Source organism: Protopterus annectens, chromosome 5.part1, assembly GCF_019279795.1.
Source record: "Protopterus annectens isolate FY-2018-M chromosome 5.part1, PAN1.0, whole genome shotgun sequence".
In the NCBI taxonomy this organism is placed as follows: Eukaryota; Metazoa; Chordata; order Ceratodontiformes; family Protopteridae; genus Protopterus; species Protopterus annectens.
Genome location: NC_056736.1, coordinates 606790255 through 606809193, shown reverse-complemented (window position 1 = coordinate 606809193; position 18939 = coordinate 606790255). Strand labels below are relative to the sequence as shown.

The 18939-nt window shown below is 38.7% G+C and overlaps 1 protein-coding gene across 1 annotated transcript in view; it reads left to right on the top strand.

Annotated features, from left to right (window-relative positions):
* The first annotated feature begins 2766 nt into the window (after positions 1–2766).
* KL (klotho) overlaps positions 2767–18939 on the top strand; it is a 528595-nt gene continuing 512422 nt past the window's right edge. Inside the window, exon 1 of the mRNA XM_044073220.1 lies at positions 2767–4374. Coding sequence (XP_043929155.1) covers positions 3613–4374 — 762 coding nt within the window. The 5' untranslated portion in view covers positions 2767–3612. The remainder of the gene's footprint in view (positions 4375–18939) is intronic.

The window sequence follows — 18939 nt, the reverse complement described above, 5'->3', positions numbered from 1 at the left end:
ATTCTGTCAGTCACAGACCTAAAATATAGGTTTAAATTCTTCATCTAGCAGGGAATCACCAGTAGCGCTTTAGTTTATGCAGGCTTGAAATCTTTTCAGCAAAAGACAAAGTCCCAGAAATTCACTGTATAATTAAGAATCACTCAAGAGACAATTAACCAGTGAAAAAAACATGAAATGTGCAACCTATATAAAAGTGTCTATCTCTCACATAAAATAAAGCCACCAGGCCATGTGCAGATTTCTTAAAACAGAAAACAGAATGGAGCAGATAAAACATAAAGTAGTTCTATCAGTCACAGACAAAAATATAATCTTACTTTCCTCACCTAGCAGGGAATCACAAGCAGTGCTTTAGTTTATGCAGGCTTGAAAATTTTTCAGCAAAAGACTGTCACATTCAGCATGCAGTTTGATCCTCTATCTCTTTTCACCTAGAACTTTCAGCAGAGTCACCAGTCAATGCATTGTCAAGAACCACATAAACTAATGAGGGCCCAGAAGAGTTTCTGCCCCCATCCCAAAAGTATTTGAGATAGTCAGTTGTGCTACCTGTTAAACTGTATTCTCATTCTTTGCATATTACTTTCTGTTGTAACATTGTGTTTAACTATTTTTTCAATTATTTTAATGATATTATTTTGCAAAGCTTTTCTCCCTGGACCTCTGCTGAAAAGGGATTATTTTTCTGCCAAGTTGGACTATCCCAGTAAACAAATACATAGAAGGAAGGAAGGACGGAAGGGAAAGAAAGAAAGAAAGAAAGAAAGAAAGAAAGAAAGAAAGAAAGAAAGAAAGAAAGAAAGAAAAAAACTACATTCATACTGTTACAGTTCATGGAAAGAAATTGCATATCTATTGGCCCTACCTGGTAACAAATTATTATTATTATTATTATTATTATTATTATTATTATTATTATTATTATTATTATTATCACGCCAGTCAGCTTGATATCTGCTTTACTTAAACCAGTCCCTAACCCTTAACAGAAACACCGTCTGGTTCGTTTTGTGCTCAGACATGGGTAAGATATGGTACTATTCCACAGTGGAAAATCTATCTGAATCCTGTCATGGTGAATGGCAGATTTTTCCCCTTCACGTTCTCACCGATCAATGGCATTAATACAGCATGTGTGCATATTTTCTACCTTCCTTTAAATGCCTCCCAAAAAATGTAGATTGGGGGGGGATTTTCCACTGTACTTTGATATTTGCCAATAATCAGTGAGTTATCATGCACTGTCTGGGCTTTACCCTTCACCTCTACCCCATGATCATAGGTCTATAGGTTCATAGGTAGGTACTAGGCTATTGGCCCTAGAGCCTATATAAGCCTAGCTAAAAGGTACCTTAGCTTTCGCCACCCAAGAAAATTATTTTCCTGTGCCACTGTCGAGCAGAGCCACAGATTTGCAGTCCTTCCATGGGTTTATCTGTCAGGATCAGGAACTGGTATTGCAGTTGTAAAAAGAAAATATTCAGAAGAAATACAGAACAGTGCAAATCCCTACTGTCATTGTGCATCTTACACTTTCAAGTTAGTAACTAATATTTCCATACCTCACAAGTGTACCTCATTACGAGGAACGTACCTCATTTGGGGTCTTAAAAAGCTCATGTTCCTCAAAGTTCCTCGAAGTTCCACATTGAAAGACCCTGTTACACATTTAGTGTTAGGAACTTTTTAAAGTGAAATCCATGGTAAATAGAAATGAATCATATTAATTCATTAAAATATCTTCTTTATAAGTAAAACCAGCATATTTTAACCATCCTATGGCCTTCCTAGTTGAAATTGTTAGTAAGCCATTAGTATGTGTTCCACATTTGGCCATTTGTTCCACATTATGAGGGCTAGTGCTCCTCGTTTTGGAGATGGAAGGTTGAGAGCTATGATATTATATTTCTGGATTAACGTTTTTATCGGTTAGAAGCTGCAATTTAACGCACTGAATAAGGAAAAGCTATCGTGCGTTTGCAGTTTCCCTTTTTTCCACGTGTAACTTGTTTCGAATGCATAAATTCATTCACTGAAATACAGATCATTACGAGAAAAAACAGCTATTTTCCAGCATCAAGCTCAATACATGTGTAGGGGTCGGCATTTATTAATGAAACTTAGATATCTTCAGTCGGTCATACTATTATAACTTGGAATTATGCTTTACATCATAATTTATATAGTGCCATCTGCCAGTATACCCCAAACCCCCCACCCCCCATGTCAGTACTGGCACAAGCTTTATTTTTCCTATTGCTTCAGTTTCCATGAATGACTAAATACAACTGCGTGTGTGTGTTTATGAATAAAGACCCGTTCACAATAATGAGTCGCTAGTGTGCTAAACAGAAAAACTCTCAGCTGCCAGCCTGCCACTGATTTTAAAGCAGTCACCGTTTTTTTTTATCCCTGCTAAAAGTTCTGATTTTGTAACAGAACTTTGGTTATTACAGAGAGCAAATAGTGCTAGGCACTGAGCAAATCCTTTTTTTTCCTCAATGTTCTGACTAAATAGGACCAACACTTAACACGTATTCCCGATTTATAACCTTTGTTCCTGATTATTTTTAGCTTTGTCCTTGATTCTTCTGATAACGAGTAAAAGGGAAAGTAATCCTGTAAATAAATAATCAGACCTAAATATTCATTAGGTTTTTATTTCCAATCCTTTGCTGTTGAAATTGACGGCGAGAACTCCTTGTATCTCATGGATTATATTCTGGAAGAAAATAAAACTATTTGGTATGAACATGCCTTCGATTTACTTCAGCTCCTCAATCACAGCTGCAGTGAAAATAAAAGCTATAACAGGAGAGGAATAGTGAGTATATTTTCAAATTCAATCCCTTTACAGTACAGTCCGTAATTTACAGACTGGCTGCACGGCACCCCTCTTCTTTCTTAAGCGCCTGCGCTGCTTGGTTCTGCGCCTCTGCCTTTTAACTCTTAGGATGAGAATAAAACGCTTTTGACCTGAGCAGACCATTTGTTTCCGCTCCTCAAAATACAAAGGTTTAGAAATGTTCCAAAGCTGAATAAATAAATTTCGAAAATGTATTAAAGCTTTAGCTGGCGAGGAGGTAGCAAATATGGCATTGATTCCAGTTTTCGCAAAAGAAAGCCTGCATTGAGGACACATGGCAGTAAAAATTAAGTCATAAACAACATTGCAAGCAGTTAAAGAAAATTATGTCCGCTTGCAAGGTGCAAAAAAGTTAAGGTAATGGAGAAAATTATGTGTGGTGCTCCTGCTGCTTGTCTTAACTCCGTACAATTCCCTTCTAATAGAAGACCCCCCCCCCCCCCCAACCTTGCTCTTCCCTGCAGACCTCAGTCACTATTCTCCTACCACAGCTGGTGCATCAAAACCTGCAAACAGCAGGTACCGCAGTGCTGGCTGGCTAATTATTAATAGGTGTTCGCCTAGCAAACATGTGTGCGCTGATGGGGCCAGGGATACATGGAGGTCCTAAGTGTTCGATATTATGGAATAGGCAGACAGAGACACTGAGTGAGAGAGACACGGTGAGTTAAAGGCAGAGCTACACTCTCACTGAAGAACCAAGCGAAGTGCACCCACACCGAAACTGCAAACTCGTGAACAGCATGCTAGCAGCAACCTGGTCGTTATTTCTGTTTGCGTTCTGCTCAACTATATGCATCCTGACTGCGGATCCAGACGCTGGGAAAGGAGTCTGGAAGCGATTTGCAGAGTTACCTCGCCCTGAAGATGACCTATTCCTGTATGACACTTTCCCTGATGGTTTTATGTGGTCCGTGGGTACTGCTGCGTATCAGATTGAAGGGGCATGGGATGGGGACAGTAAAGGGCAGTCTATATGGGACAACTTTACACACGGATCATCCTTGTGGAATAGTTCAACAAATACTACAACCTCGCCACCTGTTACAGGAGATGTGGCCAGTGACTCCTACAACAATCTTGAAGGGGACTTGTTGGCTTTGCAAATCTTGGGGGTCACACATTACAGATTTTCCATTTCTTGGCCTAGAATATTCCCCAACGGTTCAGTAACCAGTTTAAACGAAGCAGGAGTCGGTTACTACTCCAAACTCATCCAGAAGTTGAAGCAGGCTGGAGTAGAGCCAGTGGTGACACTCTATCACTGGGATTTACCCCAAACTCTGCAGGATGCTTTCGGCGGTTGGACAAGCGAATCAATTGTGGAGATTTTCAAAGACTATGCGGAATTCTGTTTCCGGGTGTTTGGGGAGTCCGTGAAGTTTTGGATCACGATTGATAACCCCTACGCAATAGCTAGGCATGGCTACTATACTGGTAAGCTAGCTCCTGGTGTCAGGGGAGATCAAGGAACCCTATACAGAGTTGGACATAACCTCATTAAGGTAAGAATTATTCACCGGTTGTATTCCTGTCTCTGCATTTATAACACACACACACACACACACACACACACACATATATATATATATATATATATATATATATATATATATATATATATATATATATCGTTTTCCAATTGGTAATCAAACTGTAAATATAATCTGACGCTAAATGTAATACTGTAATTTTATACCTTGCAATCCAGAGCAAGCTGGTAACTAATAGTCACTAAATATGAATTTACAGTGTCAAACTCTTTTTGTTTTCTTAGTTTAGATATATTGCTTGATTAATATATGACATTGTGAAGTTGGGTTTTATTGTTCTGTGGTATTTTGCAATTAAAATTACAGCAGGTGTCAATGGTTCAGGGAGCTATGCTGCCACTTATTTCTCATGTTTCAAGGCTGAAGAAAAGTATAGGTATGTAAACCTGAAAATCATACCTCGTAACCTCTTAGCACAAGAACTCTGGACAAAGCCCGACATAGTGGGGGACAAAGATCTAAAAATAGGGACATATTTTAAACATTGCTCTTAAAAACTTAGAAAGTTGCTAGAGCAACAGGATTTGTGTTAGCATGCATTTTCTGAATGACATGAAGTCTGAAACTCATATATATATATATATATATATATATATATATATATATATATATATATATATATATAATTATTTAGTAACTTTAATCCTTAGATCATCCCAGTGATTTGTCCAAAAAAAAAAAAACAATTTTTATGAGGAAGAGACCAAACACATGAGGCAAAAAGCTGGACATTCTGCCATTCTGCGAAAATCTGTATAGCTGGGAGCTATGCAATGCCCTTCCTTACTCTAAATAATTACTTTTGCTTTGTCCTATGAGAGTCAACTGCTTTAGACATGCTTAATTACGGAATATTAATCTGAGCGTTCTGGCTAACAAGCTGAATTCTGGATTTGCTTACCTAATCGTTTCAAAGTGAAACTTTAGGGTAAATTAGTTAGTTAAAGGCTGGATGTTGTTAAACAATTATGACTTGTAAGAGCAGGTAGCCCTTGCATAACACATATTCTGATGCCTGTCCCTAGAGCTTTTTTAGTTGCACTGGAGTTTGGTCAAGACTAGTATCCCATATACCCATATCTATCCCAACTAGCCAGTTTGTATCAATAGGACAATACATTTTTGGTATTAAACGAATCAAAGAAAATGCTGTTGATGGGTACCAAAGATTCAGAATGTCATTTTGGAACTGAAGGTTGGGAGCAAATAGCAAACAAACCACTGAACTATATTCTTCAGCAAGTTCATAAAGCGTTCAATGGGGCTTGCTTGGTAAACGCACTCAGTATCGGCGAACAGTAACTATAAAGCTCTTGAAAACACGCTTTTAGGGAAGTAGGTGCAAAGTCACAACGATGGGCATTTCAAAGGAAAGATCAACATGGCAAGTTAGTTTATCATCCTGTCCTGACCCTCTGCTGATTTTGTTCTTTAATAAAATGCAGACTGCAGAGGGTAAAAACTAAGGCTGCAGTACTTGCATACCGGATTACTCTTTGCGGTGCGTGCATTTACCTCGTGAATGAAGAAAGGCTCGTGGGGTCCCCTCGTGCCTGCACCATGCACGTTTGCATTAATATAACTGGAGTACCTGGATATCAGTGCATGGTGCTGACTGGTTTCTTGCGGGATAGCATTGCGTTGGACTACACTCTGCATGTGAAAAGCCTAGTCGTCAGCTACTTTCAATTGCCTAACTCACGGTGGTAGAACTACTGTAAAACAGTACCTTTACTTGTGTCTTTCGGCTTTTCCCTGTTAGGGGTCGCCACAGCGGAACTCCGGTCCGCTAATGATTGACAGTAGATTTTGTACGTGCCGAGTTGCCAGCCCTGACTCACAACCTTCAACGAAGGTACGCCCATTCACGCATGTCTCCACACAGAGGACGCTTTAGCTGAGAATCGAACAGGACAACGTCTTATTGTGAGGTGATAACGCTACCGCAGCAGCACCACCGCAGTTAAGACAGTACCTTTACTACTACAACTAAATTACCAAAAAAAAAAAAAAAAACACATAGTAAGCAAACCAGCTACAGAGTGTAGACAAGTAATGTCCGGTGCTGGTGTGCTGTATATGCGTGTGTCTCTAGCATGTACACATCAGCTACGTGTATCCCATGTGCATTTGTATACAGAGTGGTTGCAACGAATTATGGAGATTTGCTTATGAAGGTATTAATGTTGTACTGTCCGTTTTTGGTTATGACTGATTTGTTTTATTATTTCTAAACATGCTGTAATATATCCACACAGTGCCTCAAGAAACTCAACTCCATGACTGTCTGATGTTTTTCACCCAAGTTCACATTAGTTTCTATTCTAAACTATACTGCAAGTCCGGGTGTTAGGTGAAATATGCAAACTCAATACTTATCTCAATAACTAAGGAATCTTATTTCCTGAAATGTTTTCAAATTCTGCTCACCATCCAGTGAAAGGCAAAGACGGACATTGTATACCCTTAGAAGAGGTAAAGGGAGTTGGAACATCTTTGTCTGTTTTAGCAGTTTACTGCTTTACCTGTATGAGAGAAATCATTTGGGATACAATATTGATTTCTGCAGGGAACAAGCTTTCAAACCAACAATCAATCAGTTACATCAAAAGCTTTAGCTTAGGGCTGGTATGTTTAGAATCAGTCTGTGAAAAAGCAGTAGTCTGCTGTGGGAAGGGTATATTGACTGTGGCTGTCTTCCATGAGGTCCTGTAAATCATGTCAAATGAAGCAGAAGCACTATGTAGTTTGCCTTGAGATGGACATAAACATATTTCTACCTACCCAATGACCACTGGACATATTTGTATTACAGGACAATGGCCACAGCCTACATTTATTGTACCAGTTAAGATTACATGTTAATCAAATGGCAACTGACTGATTAAACAAGCCAATCAGTGAATAACCAGATGTACACAAAAGGTAGGACTTGGAAGGAACAGCAGTCAGGCCAATAAAGCAACAATCACCTCATGAAAAATGTGAGCAGAGTCTCCTGAAAAACAAATCAGCTAACAGTGATGAACAAAGGGAACTGAAACACCATCCTGTAGTTGGTCTATCTGAGTCCATCTCCTCTGCCCCCCCCCAAAAAATAGCCTTCCAGTTCCGCCCTTCTATACCCAAACAAGATAGCTTCAAGACCTTAGTCTTAGTCTAGTGACCTCCATCCTTTTCTGGGAAGGCAGAAACCTGAAAAAAAAACAGGAAAAGCAGCAAAATAGCCTCTTTAAGTTACACTCCTTGATTTTTACGTAGAAGGGTAGATGCATGAGTTTCTTCTCTGTTACTTGTTCTCTTCTTGTGCTAGGAAAAGATCTAACCCCCTAGACAAGTCTGTCTTTTAAAGGTTATTCTGACTACTCGGCTACCTATTCAGACCCTCCACTTTCTAAATGCCTCACTTATATTCTGTACTGCTCTTAACTTATCCTAACCCCCCCCCCCCCCACCATGAAGTATGTTATTTGCTCCCTGGCAAAATTGCTGGGATTTCACTGTATTGGCTCGTTTTCTTTGACTTAGAATGAAACTAAACATAGTCACAGGTACCCAGTAATCACACAACACACCAGTAGTGGAAGCAAGTGGCCACATGCATGTGTTTAATGTGCTAATTCAGACCAAATGCTGGTCAGATTGACTGATTAATCATGGCAGCCAATGCTGATCAGTGAATAACCACATTTGCAGAAAGGACAGGACTTGGAAAGAACATAAATGAGGCAAACCATAAACAAACCAATAATAATCTCATGCAAATCCAATAGTCCCATGAAAATCAATGCAGCCTACAGCAATGAATGAAGGGATATGCAAAACCGAACTGCAGGTCCCATGCCTTGGACCAAGCCTACCCACTACTCAGTAAAGTCTACAAGGGTCCACCTTGATCCATGTCCCCTCTCACCAGTCCTCCCACAATATTTTAACATTCAAAGTCTGCCTTTTCACACCTAAGCAACATGGCTGTGACAGCCTAGCCTAGTATTTATCAAATACCCCTCTCCTGTTGATCTAGTTTAGTCCTCTTTATATGGGTCTAGATGTCATCTGTCTCTTTACTAGCATAATGCTCCCAACACTCAAGGTGGCTAGCTCTGGGACCCTAAAAGACCCACAAAAGGCATCTCTACCTGCATAACTGCTCCCAACACTCAAGGTGGCTAGCTCTGGGACCCTAAAAGACTCACAAAAGGCATCTCTACCTGCATAACTGCTCCCAACACTCAAGGTGGCTAGCTCTGGGATCCTAAAAGACCCACAAAAGGCTAATAAATATAGTACCTTGAAGAATAATGATATCACAACATTCATTGTCCAGTTCTTTGGCCGTAAACACTTGAAATTGTTATGATCTATGGAAAGCACTCATCACCTCTCCTTCACTTCATTCTGACCCATCCCTGCAGAATCTCACTCATGCCAAAGGTCTGAGTTCTTTTGTTAACACCTAATTGCTGCAGTGTGTGTCTTCGCACTACCTGATGACACCTTTTAAATTAAAAATGAATCCCAATGACTGTTTTGCAGGCACCAGTCATTTGCCTTTCCACCCTTTGCTTGTCTTGTTATGATAAGCTGTAAGATGCAATTCCTGTACAGAACCCTTGTTCTAGGGTTTATATAAGGGTGAACTAAAAAGCAATGAAGCACACAAATGTTGACATACATAACATCAACAAAAAAGAATCAAAAAGGCAACATTGAAATTCCAATGTGCATGCTCAGAGATGTAACGTCAGGGTATGCAAATTTGGAACAGTCATTTTTGCAGGGGGGCAGGCCTCCCTGCACTCCCATACCCCTGCTACAACTATATTCTGATTCCGAGATCATACAACACTAGCACCCAAATAAACATATATAGGGGCTCACATGCGCACATACATACCTGGAAGATGTTTGAAGCTGTTATACATCACTGTGCTTTACTTTTATTAATTTTAGTTTATAATTAAACTTTGTAGCTTAGTATTGCTTCAGAGAGGCATTTTACTATAAATGTGTATGTTTTATCCGTTTGGTTAGCATCTGTGACTGAATTTAATCTATTTTCTAAGTGTTTTAGCTGCAGCATTATAACAGCTTGAGCAGACATTAAGCTTGTCAGGTGTGTCAGTAAATAGAGCAATGTATAAGGGCTTATGATGCTGGGAACAAAATGCCGATCATAATTCTGTTAACTAGAGGAGATACCCTCCACATGCAGGCATATGGACACGAGTCATAATGTGCTGATTTAACAAGGATGTTTGCATTTACAAGGTTAAGCTACTAATAGTGGTTTATTCTGCAGTGAGATGCCATTGTATTTATCAAATCATAAGTGATGAATCGCGGTGGAGCAGCGGTTAGTGTTGTCGCCTCACAGCAAGAGGTTATCCAGTTCGATCCTCGGCTGGGATGCCTTCTGTGCAGAGTCTGCATGTCCTCCCTGTGGCCGCGTGGGTTTCCTCCAGGTGCTCTGGCTTCCTCCCACATCACAAAGACATGTTGTAGGTGGATTGGACACTCTAAATTGGCCCTAGGTGTGAGTGCGTGCATGTGTGTGCCTTCTGTAGAAGGTTGGGTGCCGGGCTGGCAATTCGACACAGTAAAACTCCACTGCTAATCATGAGTGGATAGGTGATCCGCTGTGGCGACCCCTAACTGGGAAAAGCCGAAAGAAGAAGAAGAAGTTATTAATCTGAATGTTAGCTACAGGTGACTATGCAAAAATGTGAAGATAATAGCTTGAGAAGGTTTGTTGCCCTCTAAGTCAAAGTCAGTGACACATTCTAGAACTGAAGAGGTGGCATCATTGTTGCCAGCAACAGAGTTAGATCTGGGGTAAAGCAAGCAGCAAAGGAAGGTGCCAAGAAGATATGAGATTGAATCAGAGTCATTCTATGCTGAGTGGTTGATCAATAACGTGATGTATACAGAAATTAGGGCATGTGAGAATGATCAAAGCTCTTGTAAATGCAATCACAAAAAAGAACAGGTGGAAGGGAGAGTGGGAAGGGGGAAGGGAGAGTGGGAAGTGGGAGAAGTTTGATACATCAGAAACACTGGCATACAGTGGGGTGACAGATATATGGGGTGGGGAGTGTTGGTCAGGCAGGAACTACACAAGAAAGAAACCAGGATACAAGGGGAAGATAGATGAGCCAATCTGACCTACAGTAGTAGGCCAAGAGAGACAGAAAGGGGAATTTTTTGTGTCTTCATTACATCCTAAGAGTTGTAATATATCCAAGACTGAAAATTTGGTTATAACTGCAGTAATATTTCATCTGCAGTGTCTATCTGCTGTTCCTCATTTGTGTGGCCCTGAGTGTATTGACAGGACATGTAACAACCAAAGGCAAGCATCGTATACCATATTTTTCACCCTGTTGAACTTAGAGAGAGAGAGCTCTTTCAGCACCATCTGCAAACGTTCTCTGCACATTGCAAAACCAAATGCCATAATTTATTAGGAAAAAGTCTTATAGAATAATTTAGGTTTCATTTAGACTACTAGGCTCTAGCACAGTCAACACATGTCCTGCTACTTCATACATTCTGTCCTGTTATTCTTACACTTATGTTAACCCTGCCAGCTTGCCCAATGCCAGCTGCACATTTGTAGTGTCCCTGTACTTTGTCTGCTACCAAAGGGAAATATGCATATATTAATGTGTTTTCTGCCTCTCAAGAACAGGAGTCAGCATCATTCCCTTTGACATTTGCAGTCATGTGTTCATACAGAGACATGAATACATTAATTAAAGTAAGAGCTTGCAGTCATAGATTATGACAGCTCATCCCTTTGTAAGGTAGCCTTGTTTGAGGATGTATGCAGTAGCTCAGAAAAGTTTATGACAGTCCAGTGTGTGTGTGTGTGTGTGTGTGTGTGTGTGTGTGTGTGTGTGTGTGTGTGTGCCTGTGTGCACATGCTTGCATGCATGTGTGTATGTGTGTGCCTGTGTGTGTGTGTGTGTGTGTGTGTGTGTGTGTGTGTGTGTGTGTGTGTGTGTGTGTGCATGTTCACAGACATGTGAGTGTGCCTCTGTGTGTATACATGCGTGTCTGACTGTCTGTCTGTGTCTACCTAGCTATACAAAGTGACAAAGACGTCTAGCTAGGTTTAAAAATAAACAGGAAGATACACTTGTAAGTAGACAGACAGATACCTAAATATTAAATTATCATACTTCAGGGATGGGATCATACCACTTTCAGCATTACTAGTCAGTAAGTAATTGAGCCTTAGCTTTGTTAGGTCAGTGACTTATTTTGCTAGTGGTGAGGTTTTGGGATGATGTTTAAAAGAATGTTTTTACATATTGTATCATTCAGCTTGTATTCTTCCACAGAAGTATAAACTATTGTAATTAAGTTAACTAATCATTATTTCAAAAACACTTTACTCAGATAATGTGACACACTTTAAAACAACAGAGCTCCCTCATTAATACGTGTAAAAGGACAGCAAACCAAGTATGATTTTGTATACCAAAAGGGTAATTAAAAATGCTGTAACTCATTTGCACATCTGAGGTATTCATGTCACTACTGTGTGTTTGGTAGGACTCATAATGCCACAAAGTATCCTGTTGTCATTTAAATGATTACTATATTCTCTGTCACAGTTTCATCATTGTCTCCTCATCTATCCAAAACTAGTACTCCTTATAATCAGTCCAAGTAGCCCCAAGCATTCTCACTTTCCTAATTACTTTACATCTCAATCTTATGTGTAACGATATTTTCATAGTTAATCAACTACTAACATATTAGACTATATTTCATTATCAACCACCTTCCCCCCTTTCTAAAATTTCCACGGTTAATATATCTCTTTTTCATTATTTTAATTGCTAGAAATTGCAAGTAATATTGTAGTATCTTTTGCAATGCTATATCCCTCTTTGCTCTATATAAGCCTGTGTCTGTTTGTAATGAATGTTTAACACAGTATATACCTTTGCATGCTATGTACATGCTGTGTCCCTAAATGTTTATGTAAGCTATTGTAATTTTTTTCTGTCGTGTATGTATGCTTACCTATATTTTGTATTCTTCCTGATATCTGTCACTGTATCTTATGTTATATATATATGTATATATATATCATAACTATTGCCAAATGTGGAGCTTTTCTTCTCGGGTCAGACTTTCTCAGTAAACAAATATATTCTATCTCTCAATTTTACTGGACTTCCACTGCATACATTGCAGCTGATCACCCGCCATTTTCTTCTTCAGTTTATTTATTATTTGTTCACTGGGAAATTCTGACTTGGAACAAGCCAATTTTCAGTGGAGGTCTTGGGAGAAATGCCCCAGATACATGTCTTTGTAATGTGGGAGGAAACCAGAGCACCCACACAAACACAGGGAGGAAATGCAGACTCTGCATAGAAGACACCCCAGTCGAGAATCAAACCAGAGAACCTTTTGCTGTGAGGTGACAACACAAACCACTGCACCACTGCACCATCCATGTAAATGTTAGTGCTACAGTTAGCCCTAATCTTCCTTGCTGGTGTTATCCTTCAGGGTTTGGAGTAAAACACAGAAGTTAGATTAATGAGTAACAGTTAAACTTCACACAATAAATTAAGTTAAAGTCTGACAAGCAATGGGGAGCATCAGTGTCTAACTCTTTCTGTGGCAAACAGGCATTTACTGCTCGGAAAACCTTCCACTAAACTCACTGACTCAAATTACTCAGTTCAAACTACAGTTCATCCACTGTCAATTCACTTTGTCTTACTCACTGCAGAATTAAGAAAGTATTCCACCAATTATACCTCCATTTCAAACTGTCAGTACATGAGTTTTTTTGTAAATTCATGCCAGTCTGCTGGAACACCCTACACATAAAATACAAGATTTTCTAACATAGCCCACTCACTTTTCATGAAACACAAAGATTACTTTTTTTACAACGTTGTAAATATTCATGCTTCCAGGACTCTGGATAAACTCTGTATTTAATGACTCATTTCTAAAGCTTTCTTTCTATAAGCAATAACTGTACCAAATTATTTTGACTTCATACCTCTTAAATAATCTACATTATTACCTGACCTTTTAATTAAGCAAACTTTACTAGTTCTGAAACACTTCACTTCTTTCCTCAGTATTAATCACCTTTTATGATATAGTAAGATTTAAGCAATGTTCTTAATATTTGTATTTGCAGTACCTTTTCTGTTACCTGTACTGTTTTTTTTTTCTCAAATATTTTTTTATTGAATTTTACAAGCCTTTCAAACATCTTCTTCTTCTTTCGGCTGCTCCCGTTAGGGGTCGCCACAGCAGATCAACTGTTTCCATTTCTTCCTGTCCTCTGCATCTTGCTCTGTCACACCAACCACCTGCATGTCCTCTCTCACTACATCCATAAACCTTACCTTAGGCTTTTCTCTTTTCCTGTTACCTGGCAGCTTCATCCTTAGCATCTTTTTTCCCAATATACTCTGCATCCCTCCTCAGCACATGTCCAAACCGACGTAATCTTGCCTCTCTGGCATTGTCTCCAAACCTTCCAACCTGGGTTGACCCTCTAATATACTTATTCCTAATCCTGTCCATCCTCATCACACCTAGTGCAAATCTTAACATCTTCAACTCTGCCACGTCAAGCTCTGACTCCTGCCTTTTTGTCAATGCCACTGTCTCCAACCCATATAACATAGCTGGTCTCACTACCCTCTTGTAGACCTTCCCTTTCACTCTTACTGGTACTCGTCTGTCACAAATCACTCCTGACACTCTTCTCCACCCACTCCATCCTGCCTGTACTCTCTTCTTCACCTCTTTTCCACACTCACCATTACTCTGAACTGTTGATCCCAAGTATTTAAACTCATCCACCTTCACCACCTCTACTCCCTGCATCCTCACCATTCCTGTATCCTCCCTCTCATTCACACACACATAATCTGTCTTAGTCCTGCTGACCTTCATTCCTCCTCTCTTGAGAGCATATCTCCACCTCTCCAGGGTCTCCTCCGCCTGTTCCCTACTCTCACTACAGATCACAATGTCATCTGCAAACATCATAGTCCAAGGGGACTCCTGTCTGATCTCGTTTGTCAACCTGTCCATCACCATTGCAAATAAGAAAGGGCTCAGAGCTGATCCTTGATGTAATCCCACCTCCACCTTAAACGCATCCGTCACTCCCACTGCAGACCTCACCGCTGACACACTACCCTCGTACATATCCTGTACCACTCTTACATACTTCTCTGACACTCCCGACTTCCTCATATAATACCACAACTCCTCTCTAGGCACCCTGTCATATGCTTTCTCCAAAACTGTAAGTCATTACAGGAAGCAGTAAAGTATAGGTATATATATATATATATATATATATATATATATATATATATATATATATATATATAAAACAGCTATGCATTTGTAAAATTACAGGAAAACTTACATCTTAGAGAATAATATAAGCAGTAAAGACCCCCAATAACCTATTACAGTCAAAGTCTAGAAATACAAATGGAAAATGGCTTGGAAGGAGGAGTAATGACTGTAGAAAGAAAAGCGGTAAGGAGGGTATATCCATATAAATCAACTATTTACACCATGTACAACTATTTATACTATATTTACAACATGGATGCCAGAGGATAACAAAATAATATAACAAAATACTTTGTAAAATCAAAAGTTACAGTGTGACGATAACAATGTCTAATGATTATAGGGCCAGATATGATACCGATGGAGGATTTCCTGGAATGTAATGTTAGTGATCCACATTTTGGAAGATTATTTTCACAAAAAATTTAGTTTGGATTAGGTCAAAAAGGCTACCCCAATAATTCTGAAAATATTCTTTTTTCTTTTTGTTATTATTGCATAACTTATGTGCAGATATATATTTGATTGCCGTTGACGTAAAGTTTTTCCAAGCTATTGCTGAGGGATTGATCCAATTCTTGGCTATAAAATATTTGAGAAGAGCGCAGGCCGTAACACAGATGTGGCGATGGATACCCTTAAGAGATTTAGGAATTATATTTAGAATCATGGTTTGCCAAGAAAATGTATTTTTTTCGTATCCCATTTTTTTCAACTGAGTTCTGAGAGAACACCAAAGTTTATAAATATTCTTACAGCTCCAAAATATGTGAAGTATATCTACATGTGGGAGGGAACAGAACGGACAGGTTAGGTTTTTATTATATCTGAATTTCAGTAAGACTGCTGGGGTATAGTAGGAATTGTTGTTTATCATAACTTGAGTGTAAATTAGGTTTTTGAAGGGGGTTAGATTCAGGGTATTATTGATTGCTTCGCACTTAGACTCCATAGAGATTTCTCCTTGTATGCCATCCCAATATTTGGAAAATAAAAGTGAATGATTATATTTAATGCTTGACACAAGTTTATAGGTATTTAAAATCATTTTGTTCCGGAGGGAAAGTGATTTAATGATAGATTGTGATACTGTAATGTCTTGCTCCTTCACTCTATAGCAAGAGAATTTTTGTTTTATAAGTGAGCCAATTTGTCTTAAGAGAGGATCATATTTGTTAGGAGCACCAAATAAGGCTTTGACCTCGGCAGCATTTTTAGAGTTATAAAAGTGCCAAACTATGACTTTCTTAATAATAAGGAAGTTTGTTAGATCGATCATTTTATTATTGATTTTTAAGTTAGGGTTTAGGTGAATAGGTTGGAGAATGGGAACAATATTGATGCTACCAAAGCCTTTGATAAAGTTGATCTAAACTTCCTTTACCTAACTATGAAATTCTTTAACTTTCCCGATCTTATTATCAACACTATTAAGATGCTTTATAACAATGCCTCTACTTCCCTGTATATAAATGAAACTTTATCACGCCCTATTAAAATTACCAATGGCACTAGACAGGGCTGCCCACTCTCACCTTATCTTTTAAATTTATATCTCGAACCTTTCCTTCTCTGGGTTAATCAAAAGACTTATCACCATATCCCAAAAGTCTTTAACATTGATATAAATTATTCTGCATTTCCAGATGACCTAAACATCTATTTTGGGCTTCCTAACACCGACATACCTCTCAACCTGGAAACATCAAAAATCTGGACAAGGCCCATGAAAAATAGGTACAAATCTGTACGCTGATTAACATAAAATTAGCACGCATAATTATGTAACTCCGCCTACCCCAATGGGATTATGGGATACCAACTTTCAAACCCAAACTGAACAGACAACCAAAATATGGCACTAGAGTCCCCTTGCAGCCATTCCGATGTCCCATTACCTAGCTATTTCTCCCCATTTACCATAAACACTAATGTGTGAGACAGTTATAGTAATTAAACATTTTCAAACTGTGAGTATGAACAGTATTTACTTGGCTCCGCTATTAGTTTTGTTCCATCTCCAAATATTACTTTATAGCTGCTACTTGTTACTCACAATATGATAAGCCATAACATAAGCCTACACTGTTTTACTGCTTCTTGCTTTTGACTTGCTGTGTCTGTGTGCATGTTTGTGTGTTTGTGATCACTGTTATCCAAAAGTTAAATAACAAGCTATTGCCGCAGCAGCATGAAAAATAAATAATTCCAAATTTATTTAGTGCCAAGCCCACATCTACCAAGCTTAGGAAGTCTCTGGCATGCCATTTTCAGCATGAAGGTTGTTCTCAGATTGTTACAGTATTCTAACATTTACAGAAACTGAAATATTTAATTTTTATGTTACTGTATCTTTTTATTTTATATAATGCAGTAGAACTGTATACATTCTAGAAAACTACATAACTCAGAATAAAGATAGCTTCATAGTTTTTGGTTTTTAAGCTTCACTTTTCATGATATGATTTTGACACATCTTCCAGTTTACACTTCCAAAAGCTAAACTGCTAATATTCTGAACTTCCAGATTATTTTAATTATTGTGTCATTTGCAGTTAATAGTGTTGATTCCAAATGATACCCTTTTGAGTGAATCATTAGCACAGTACAAAAAGCCTATACAAAAAACAACTTTTTGGATTGTTCTATAGTGTTTTCATGCATGAGCTGAACCAGAAATTATTACAGCTCACAGCTTAAACAACAAAGGTAAAATAAAACAGTAACATTAATAGCTCTAAATACATATGGATTGATAACTATGGCTTTACTAAATCTCTCTAAACAGTTCATTAAATATTTATATAAAATCACACGTGGCTTTCTGTTGTCAATTATCATGTCTTTTTACAGGCCCATGATGATATTGGACAGCTAAACTTAATCTACTAACATGGATCATTCAGTAGCTGATGGCATAAAAAATGAAGGGGTGTCAAGATTTATCTGTCCCTCACTCACTAATGTAACTATATTAAGCTTAACAACATGGGAATGAAAAAAAAACACATTCCAACTCTCCCTCTGTGGATTAAAACCAAAATACTTAGACTTCAGATGCAGATGACACTGTACAAATCCACAACAAATGTGTTATTAGCCCATGCCCAGTCCCCAAATAAACAGGATGCACACACACACATGGATTTCTTACTTGCAGGTCTGCCATAATCCATTCAGTGCTGCCGATCCATTGCTGCCATTCCTGCTCACATTTGTAAATCCTACACACACACACACACACACACACACACACACACACACACACACACACACGGTTTTCTTACTTACTTGCAGGTCTGCCATAATCCATTCAGTGTTGCCGACCTGTTCCTGCTCGCAAATCCATTCAGTGCTGCAGTTCCCTGCTTGCATTTGTAAATCTGTCTGAATTGATAGTTGCTTGTGCAGGTCTGCCATAATCGACTCAGTGCTGCCGTTATTTCTGCCGTTCCCACTCGCATTTGAGCAGAAAGTTCTGCGTGCGTGACGTGAGCTCCAAGGAGCTCAATTCCGACAGGCTGGTAGCCCTGACGGAGCTGACGTCCTCGCACATGCGATGACGTCAGCTCTGTCAGCGCGAAAATTAAAAAAACAAAGAAAAAAATTGGAAATGAAGGGGTGCCACTCGGGAATCGTGGCACCCCTTCATTTGAACCCAAAACTCAGTAAAAACTGAGTAATTCGGTGCGGTTGGGAGGTATGAACACCGATCTTTATAAATTCCGCAATTCTATTAATCTTTTTGCTGAGGCTGCTAATTATAAATGAAACCCTGCAAAATCATCTATTTTTCCATTAAACCCTGCAAATCATTTAGAATATTACATTCCTCTCAAATATACACTCAAATACCTAGGAATAAATTTCACACACCCTCACCAAGAACTAATAAAAGCAAACCTATACAGAGTCTGGGATCAGATAAATAACGATCTAACTAGATGGAAAAACATCAATCTTTCTTTGCTATCAAAATCCGCTATCATTAAAATAAATATTTTACCTAGAATCCATTTTCATCTTAACTCCATCTTCTTAAATGTTCTAAAAATTTTTTCAGAAAAATGGAAACCACAATCTCAAGAGTTTTTATGGTTCCCTAAATCAACCAGAATATCATACAGGAAACTTATTACCCCTAAGACCAAA